At 34.0% G+C, this 9,822-nt stretch overlaps 1 protein-coding gene across 7 annotated transcripts in view; it reads right to left on the bottom strand.

Annotated features, from left to right (window-relative positions):
• Window positions 1–2,327: 2,327 nt before the first annotated feature.
• The window catches only part of LOC123536225 (centriolar satellite-associated tubulin polyglutamylase complex regulator 1-like), a 28,792-nt gene continuing 21,297 nt past the window's right edge, over window positions 2,328–9,822 (bottom strand). For 3 of the 7 annotated variants that reach the window (XM_045319207.2, XM_045319205.2, XM_045319204.2), the window contains one exon: window positions 2,328–6,108. In XM_045319207.2, coding sequence (XP_045175142.2) covers window positions 5,847–6,108 — 262 coding nt within the window. In that variant the 3' untranslated portion in view covers window positions 2,328–5,846. The remainder of the gene's footprint in view (window positions 6,109–9,822) is intronic. The other 4 variants (XM_045319208.2, XM_045319211.2, XM_045319209.2 and 1 more) reach the window with 2 other exon arrangements.

Genomic DNA, 9,822 nt, shown 5'->3' with positions numbered 1-9,822 from the left:
GTCCGCCACGAACTGTTTTGCTCGGAACCGGTTAACGGGTGTGAGGCTAAAGGTTAAAACAAAACTTACCTAAATATTAAACAGTCAAAGGAACGTTCTGTCAACCGATAGCTGTGTTTGTCAGTTATGTACATGTTTAACAATGTATATAAAGTAAAACAATCAAGACAACAACACAATTAACCTTCACCCTACTCTATTTCTAAAATGGACTGGTCCCTATTTCAATTAAGTACAATTTACTATTCGAAGGGGTGTTCAATGAAATTTAACTGACCAAATAGCGAACAGTGCCAACCATAATCAGCATGCGCGGCTTGGCCTGCAGTGGCTGCAAATTTTAAAGCAGCAGAATCAATTGCTGCCAGCAGGCTAAAGGTTAAGGTTACAGTTTTGTTTGTTTTGGGCTTAACGCCGTTTTTCAACAGTATATCAGTTTGTAACGACGGGCAGTGTGTAGACTGTACTTACAAACCCTACACTGATATTCCTTCTCTGTACTGAGTCAAATGGGCAGACTTTAAATTCTATTTTTCTCAAACACAAAAATTTATGCTACAGATAGCAGAACTCAACCAGAACTTCACAATGTTTTGCCCTTTAAAGTGCCAGAGAAAAATATCTTCTTCTGTAAGTAAAGCGTAAATTCTAGCGTTTTTTTTTGTTGTTGTTTTTTAGCTCACCTGAGCACGAAGTGCTCAAAGGTGAGCTTTTGTGATCGCCCTGTGTCCGTCCGTCCGTCCGTCGTCAACAATTTGACTAACACTCTAGAGGTCACAATTTTGGCCTAATCTTAATGAAACTTGGTCAGAATGTTACCCTCAGTAAAATCTTGGACGAGTTCGATATTGAATCATCTGGGGTCAAAAACAAGGTCACCAGGTCATATCAAAGGAAAAGCTTGTTAACACTAGAGGTCACAATTGTAGCCCAATCTTAGTGAAACTTGGTCAGAATGTTACCCTCAATAAAATCTTGGAAGAGTTCGATATTGGGTCATCTGGGGTCAAAAACTAGGTCACCAGGTCAAATCAAAGGAAAAGCTTGTTAGTCCCCTACTGGTTTAAAAACCAGTTTCGGGGACTAGGAATGCACTTTTCCGTCATTTCCGTCCGTCCGTCCGTCCGTCCGCAATTTCGTGTCCAGTCCATAACTCTGTCATCTATGAAGGGATTTTAATATTACTTGGCTGAAATGTTCCCCATGATGAGACGACGTGTCATGCGCAAAACCCGGACCCCTAGCTCAAAGGTCAAGGTCACAATTGGAGGTCAAAGGTCAACAGGGCTTTTTCCTGTCCGGTCCACAACTCTCCCATCCTTGAAGGGATTTTAGCATTACTTGGCACAAATGTTCCCCATGATGAGATGATGTGTCATGCGCAAATCCCGGACCCCTAGCTCAAAGGTCAAGGTCACAATTGGAGGTCAAAGGTCAACAGGGCTTTTTTCCTGTCCGGTCCATAACTCTCCCATCCATGAAGAGATTTTAATATTACTTGGCACAAATGTTCCCCATGAGGAGACGACGTGTCATGCGCAAAACCTGGACCCTTAGCTTAAAGGTCAAGGTCACAATTGGAGGTCAAAGGTCAACAAGGCTTTTTTCCTGTCCGGTCCATAACTCTCCCATCTATGAAGGGATTTTAATATTACTTGGCAGAAATGTACCTCATAATAAGACGATGTGTCATGCACAACTTTCAGACCCCTAGCTCAAAGGTCAAGGTCACACTAAGCAGTCAAATGTTAACATAGCATGAACAGGGTCTGTTTCCTGTCCGGTCCATAACTCTGACATTCATTCAGGGATTTTAATATCACTTAGCACAAGTGTTCCCCATGATGAGACGACGTGTCATGCGCAAAACCCGGACCCCTAGCTCAAAGGTCAAGGTCACAATTGGGGGTCAAAGGTAAACAGAGTTTTTTTCCTGTCCCGTCCATAACTGTGCCATCCATGAAGGGATTTTAATATTAATTGGCACAAATGTTTCCCATGATGAGACGACATGTCATGCGCAACACCCAGTACCCTAGCTTAAAGGTCAAGGTCACACTTTGAGATCAAAGGTCAAGAGGATTGTTTTCCTGTCCGGTCTATAACTTTGTCATGCAAAGCAGGATTTAGATATCAGTTGGCACAAATATTCCCCTGGATGAGACAACATGTCATGCGCAAGAACCAGGTCCCTAGGTCTAAGGTCAAGGTCATATTTAGAGGTCAAAGGTCAAATTCAAGAATGACTTTGTACGGAACATTTCTTCTTCATGCATGGAGGGATTTTGATGCAACTTGGAACAAATGTTCACCACCATGAGGCACCCTTGTTTTTAGAATTACGTCCCTTTGTTGTTACTATAAATAGATTTTATTGTAACTTTTTTTATTACTGGTGGTAGAGAAAAATCGAGACCACTTTTCTGTGGTACAGCATGCATGTTACATCCAATTTTTAGGTGTATTTTGACCTATCTCTACCTGGTAAAGAGTTTCTTGTGGACTTATATTATATAGATTTTTTTTTTTTTAAAGATTAATTTCCCTTTGTTGTTACTATAAATAACTTACATGATAACATTTTTATAATCAGCCAAAAAAATTCAATATGAAAACAACTGTGTGTTTTTATATATGCACATTTTAATCCAAGTGTGTTGTTATAACATATTGTATATGTAGTACAATATTGTTTATACATCATTGACAGATATCAGTTCATTATGTTATACTGCAGTAGAGAAAATTAGGTGCCTTCCAGTAGGGGACTTTGTATTGCATGGCAATACTTCATTCACTTGTTAACACTAGAGGTCACAAAATTGGCCCAATCTTAATGAAATTTGGTCAGAATGTTCAATAAAATCTTGGACGAGTTCAATATTGGGTTATCTGGGGTCAAAAACTAGGTCACCAGGTCAAATCAAAGGAAAAGCTTTTTAACACTGTAGAGGCCATATTTTTGACTTTATCGTCATGAATCTTGGTCAGAATGTTAATCTTGATGGTCTCAAGGTCCGGTTTGAATCTGGGTCATTTAGGATAAAAAACTAGGTCACCAGGTCAAATCAAAGGAAAAGCTAGTTAACACTGTAGAGACCATATTTATGACCATATCTTAATGAAACTTGGTCAGAGTGTTGATCTTGGTGATCTGTAGGTCAAGTTTAAATCTGGGTCAATTGGGGTCATAAACTAGGTCACTAGGTCAAATCAAAGAAAAGTTTGTTAACACTCTAGAGGCAACATTTATGACTGTATCTTCATGAAATGTGGTCAGAATGTTAATCTTGATGATCTTTAGGTCAAGTTCGAATCCGGGTCATGTGGAGTCAAAAACTAGGGCACTGGGTCAAATAAAAGGAAAAGCTAGTTAACACTTTAGAGATCACATTTATGACCATATCTTTATGAAACTTGGTCAGAATGTTAATCTTGATGATCTTTAGGTCAATAGGTCAGGTGAGCGATACAGGGCCTTCATGGCCCTCTTGTTTAATATTTTATCATCAGTTTGACATTTGAAACATGTAGCTCGTATTACTCAGGTGAGCGATCCAGAGTCATCATGACCCTCTTGTTTTTAGTTTTATATTGACTATGAAAAAAATAATATAATTACTTTGATGCCTGAAATTCAGTTATTTTTTCTATATATAAAAAAATTGACATCAACATTAACTGGTAAGATCAGGTCAGTAGGCTCAAAACCAAACAAGAGGGCCATGAAGGCCCTGTTTCGCTCACCTGACCTCAATATTAACATTCTGACCAAGTTTCATTAAGACATGGTCATAAATGTGGCCTCTAAAGTGTTAACTAGCTTTTCCTTTGATTTGACCTGGTGACCTATTTTTTTTTACCCCACATGACCCGGATTCGAACTTGACCTAAAGATCATCAAGATTAACATTCTGACCAAATTTCATTAACATACGGTCATAAATGTGGCCTCTACAGAGTTAACAAGCTTTTCCTTTGATTTGACCTGGTGACCTAGCTTTTTGTCCCAGATGACCCAATATGGAACTCGTCCAAGATTTTATTGAGGGTAACATTCTGACCAAGTTTTTATTAAGGTTAGGCCAAAACTGTGACTTCTAGAGTGTAAACAGTCAAATTGTTGATGACAAATGGACGAACACAGGGCAATCACAAAAGCTCACCTTGATCATTTCGTGCTCAGGTGAGCTAAAAATGAAGGCTCACTAAAGCTTGCCTTACATTTTTTCATAAAAATCGCTTACTCATCTAATAAAGTCAGGTACTGTACAAGTACTTTTTATTCATGTCACTGTTGGAAACTTGTAACAAAAGCAAAGTCTAGATTCTCTTATAAGTCTGACAAAAGAATAATATAAAAGCTTTCTATAAGAGACATACATATGAATCTCCATAGCACTCAAAGTACACCTTATGGCCATTTCTTATTTTAATGTATTAACAGAGGAAGAAAAGATATTCAGTAACACAAAAGCAATGTTGCTTTTCGTACTTTATTTTCACAGGACTGAAGATATTACCTATATTTAGTTGATGTTTTGTCTGAACTGGTCAGACAAAGTCTGCATATGAACACTTATTTCAGTTCCCTACAAAATACTTATGACTTAAATAGAACATTTCTTGAATAATTTCAGAGGTGTAAAAATTTGCCTAAATAATTTTGTATACAAACAGCACAATGACTAAATTGTAATATTGTGGAATCATTTAATTTTATGAAAAAAAAAAACCAAACTATTTGTTTGGATGTAAATTAGTGGATTTAAACTTTTGAACATTAATTGAACTGGAATTTTACTTGTTCACTGGGATAAAATTTTGTGGACTGACTCAGCCACAAAAATTAGTCCGAATACTAATGATTTCATTGTCCTATTCATTCCAATGAAAATTATGATGCTCACTTTGTGTGAAACGCAAAAAGGATGTGCTAAATTTACAGCATGGCTCAGTGATACATGCCACTGTTTTCACAAAACCCCCATATAATCTGATAGAATGATCTTTAGACAATGTCACAGTTGTTCTTTCTGGTGAAATGAATAAACAATATTGTCTAATATTTATTATCCTCTATATATACAACAAAATATATGCAATTTATGAAAAAAACTAATCAACAAATGAAAAGGAAATAACATGTATAATGTAAATATAAGGAGTGGATTTTTTTTTGGAGTTAATGCAACATGAACAATAGAATTAATATGATAGGCAAGTCCATTAAAATTTAATGTGCTATGACAAAACTGTTATATTTGGAAAAGCTGATGTCATATCCTTATTGTACTAACAAAACAACAATCACAAACATGTGTGACTATTTATAGACAAACATATAAATAAGATCCAAGTAAATAATCACAGCCACCTTCATAACAAGATTTTGTTTTTTAAAAATATGATAAAACATTTACTGTTTAGTGATTCAAATGTCAGATAATTTCAGTGATTTTATCCAGACAGACATACATGGCAGTGCTCAGCATCAACCAAAGTTACTTTTTCTGCTTTATAATACTGCTGTCTGTAATTAATATGGTAGCGCTCTGATCCATGCAGCAGACCCCTTGCATACTTACTGCTGTATTATAGTCATATACGGTAAAGCACTGATTTCTCAAAATCGCAATAGGATAAACAAACCGTTTGAGGTTTTCGTGGCTTTAAAGCGCAACCCAAACAAAAGCCAATATAACGAAAATGGTTGAATCCGCAAGAACTTCCCCACTGTGTCCTGCTGCTCAAGCCATCAATCCTTGAAAGACTGGTGTCCATTGTACATGTATTTTTACCAAAAAGTATTACTATTCATTTATCATCTTTGGAATCATCTATATCTATTCATCATCATCAGAATCATCATCGGTATCATCACTGTCATCACTGCTTTCCTCGGAACTTATCACTTTCTTCCTTGATGTCTTTGCAACAGTTAAATGAGTCTGATGACCTTGACCTCGACTTGATACCCTTGACCTTGAAACTGACCTTGACCTTGGTTGTGATTGCTGAACACTTGGTTTGGTAACCATGACAACTGGGTTAGAGTTATTAATGTCTGACGGCGTATTTTCTGATTTTGATTTAACAGGTGCAATTCTGAAATACAAAATAAAAATCATCATTTTTCAAAACATTAAGAATAAATTATTGTGAATAGAGAAATATGGAATCAAACTTTTTTCTTAGGTTTCGAGTCACACAGACACAATTTGCTTTTTAAGCTTTTGAAGGTAAAAGAAGACCCCGTAATTTCATCTCAGGCGAGCTCTTGATTAGAACCACCTGCTTTCTGTAAACCAGCTAGATGGATTCCTCATATGGACGGAATTACACTGAGATGACCAAATTTATAATAGAAACAGTTGCATCAAGAAATGTCAAATCAAACAAATTATTTCTATATCTTTGTTAAGGCATCGCCTACAATGGCAGCCATTTGACTCAAAATTTTACATGCAAATTTTCATAAAAATAAAAGATGACTAAGTGGTAACTATAAAGTCAATAAATTTGTCATAATTATGTTTTAAATATCTATGTGAGCATATGCAAGTAGAAGGCTGTGCATTTCACTACCTGTATTATGCCTTTATTCGATATTTTTTATGACAAAATTTTGCAATTTTATCTGCAGTCAAACTCAATATATATTCAATACATTTCAAAGATAATTACAGCCAATTGTAAAGCAGACCGTGAAGAATAAAGTCTTCAGAAATTATTTTGAAATTTTACCTGATTACTGAATTATACACAAAAATCCCTACACCATCAATTTATCCAATTTGTGTTATCTGTTCACACAATTTACATGTATATAAACAGGTGATATTATAAGATTATGTATAGGTTTACCTGGCTACCTGTGGTCAGTAATGCATGTACAAACAACATTTTAAATTAAATTTACATGGGGTTGTCTTTTTGTGTCTAATGCAATAACCAGGAACAATTTCGACAAAAATCCGTAGGAGTTTGCAGTATACATATTGTACTATGAAATTAACTAAATTTTGTCTTTGTAATATCTTTTATATTGGAGTTCTACTGCACATAAAATTTCAATATTTTGGGGTAAATTTTCTGTCATTTTACAAGCAGCATATGTACTATAAATCTTCATATGCTTCTTATGTTGATGATAATTTGACCAGCTGTTAAGGCTTTAGTGCAATTTTCAAGAGAAAAATACTCGGCCTGAAAATATGAACTGATACTGAGTTGTGACTGTGGCGATGCCTTAAGCTACTGTTTAAAACACTATTTCAATCTAAGGTTTAGTAAACTTTTGACAATATATATGTAGGAAATGCAATGACTGCATGATGGCTGAAGAAGGATATTTGGTATTGTAGAGATCTATATATATTTTCCCAGTCAAAAAAAACAAAAAACTGCCAGGAGTCTTTGAACTGAGCTGGAGAAATAAAAGATTTCCCTAAAAAACAGACATTTTCTTGTAATCAATTTTCATAAAAAGCTTTCTTCAACAGATCTACATTTCAGTAATAATGTGTGCTTTTATCTTGTAACAACAATGTCAAAGTTCCAGAACCTGCAATAAATTATTACATATAATTATTTATGTGAAAATAGAAAATTAACATAACATAAAATTAAATTACTTGGTTATTATTGAACTATTTGCACTTATTAGCAATAAAACTTTTTTTTATAAATAGAAGCGGAAGCATGTAAACTGTAAGCATAACTGTGAATTCTGGGAATCTGAATTTTATTTTTTCGGGTGAGGATTTCTTATATTTCCAAATTAACTTCTACAGTTTGGTCAACTTTATGAGTAACAGTTTTTTCACGGATGGCGGCTTTATTTTGCAAGATTTTGATATGAAGTATAACCATTCAAAAAGTCTCGGAGGTGTACAGACAATACGATCTTTTTATGAAAATTTTAATGTTTTAGTTTTATGGAAAAATGTGTATTTTTCCTACAAAACAATTCAGAAAATAAATTAAATGCTCTTTTTTAATTCAACGATTTACAAAATTCTTTCATGAAAATGTTTATTTTATGCCAACTAAGATATCCTGAAATTTTTTAAACAATCCAATCACAAATAAAGTCAAAATCCAATTTTCAAAATTTGCTTGTTATAAAATTGGATGAAAACATAAAAATTGTTTATCTCATTAAAAACTGTTTTTGACAATAAACTCAATACTCGTATATTTTAAAAGCTTACAAAGTTAATATCACCGCCCTCGGAGTTCTTAAAACGATGTAAAGTATCATTGGTTATTGCCATAATTTTTGAAGAGATTTCGAGGAAAAACCTTGTTACTGAAAAGGTGGATCTAGTAGCAGAATGAGTTTTGTTCTTATTGATAACTAGATCAGCTTATTAAAATTATGTTTCCCTTAAAGGTATTTGCTAGAATTTCTGTATATGAGATGAGCAAAATTTTTCCCAATTACAGAATTTCTTCAAACTTTGGATACTGAAGGACAATTATCTAAGAAACAAAAAATGCCATTTTCAAGGGCAGATAACTCTTTTTCAATACTGGTGACCTATGACTTTTATTGCATATTTTTGTTTCTTAGATGATTGTCCTTCAATACCCAAAGTTTGAAGAAATTCTGTTATTGGTCAGAGACCACTAATTCAAAAAAGTACAGGGAACTTACTGGGAATGAGGTAAATGTATACCTGGGAATAAGGTAACACCTGTGCGTTCTGATTGGTCAGACATGTAAACAAACTTAGGAAGTGATTATTTTTTCAAAATTGATATTTTTTCACTGCATTTACAGTATTTCATTATACATTCTGACAAAATTTGCTACATTTTATGTGTACTGAAAAAAAGTTTTATCAAACGAATTTCTCCCGCCATGTCAATGATGTAAACATCTCATTCACACGAAAATTACTTAAATAAAGTATCACTATTCATATGTTTTTCGTCCGATATTTTGGTAGAACTAAGATAGTTCTTGAAAAACTTGAAATTAGATATACATGTTTCGATGTATGGAACGCCGTACACGCCATAATGTTACAATGTAAGTCTATGGGAAAACAATTGGTGGTCTCTAACCTATTGGGAAAAATTCCGCCCATCTCATATACAGAAACTCTAGCGAACGCTTTTAATTCTTTCTATCTCATACATGTCACAAAACTAGCCAAATTACCACTGTTTTATAAATAATTAGATAAATCAATCAATCCTCCCCAGAAAATAAAACAACTTCTCCCTGATGAAAAGCAATATTGTTACAACCTGATTTTAATACTACATGTGCAAAATGATAATGAAATCTATAACATGCACGTGATAAATAGTAACTCATTGAACATATGCCATCACAGGCATGTGTATATTTCTCAGATTAACAGTTTTGACTATATCTGAAAATGTGAACTGTGGATAAAAAAAAGCATATAATTGTTAATAATATTAAATTTGACAAACATTTGTGAAAATTTTGTTACAACAATAGAATGTTTATAGATCTCTGCAAAAAGGAATCATCCTTCAATTATCTATCAATCCATCCAAGGTTACTTTAGCAAAATAAATTTTTCAACAAAATCATTACTAAACAACCTATTTTTGCCAGAAGAATATAAATTGCTGGTGATCACATTGTACATGCAGGTTCTTTCCAAAGTAAGTATTAAAAATTAATAGAAATGAACAATCTGATTTGAATCATCTTCTTAAACCACACATTTTTATTACCAGTAAGCACCTTTATGTGATTTTGTTTAACTACAGAAACTAATTTCATAAATTAAAAAAAAAAAATTATCTGCATGCAAATTTCTAACATAACTGATA

The sequence above is a fragment of the Mercenaria mercenaria genome, chromosome 17 (assembly GCF_021730395.1).
Source record: "Mercenaria mercenaria strain notata chromosome 17, MADL_Memer_1, whole genome shotgun sequence".
Lineage (NCBI taxonomy): Eukaryota > Metazoa > Mollusca > Bivalvia > Venerida > Veneridae > Mercenaria > Mercenaria mercenaria.
This window is presented reverse-complemented; position numbering and strand designations above follow the sequence as displayed.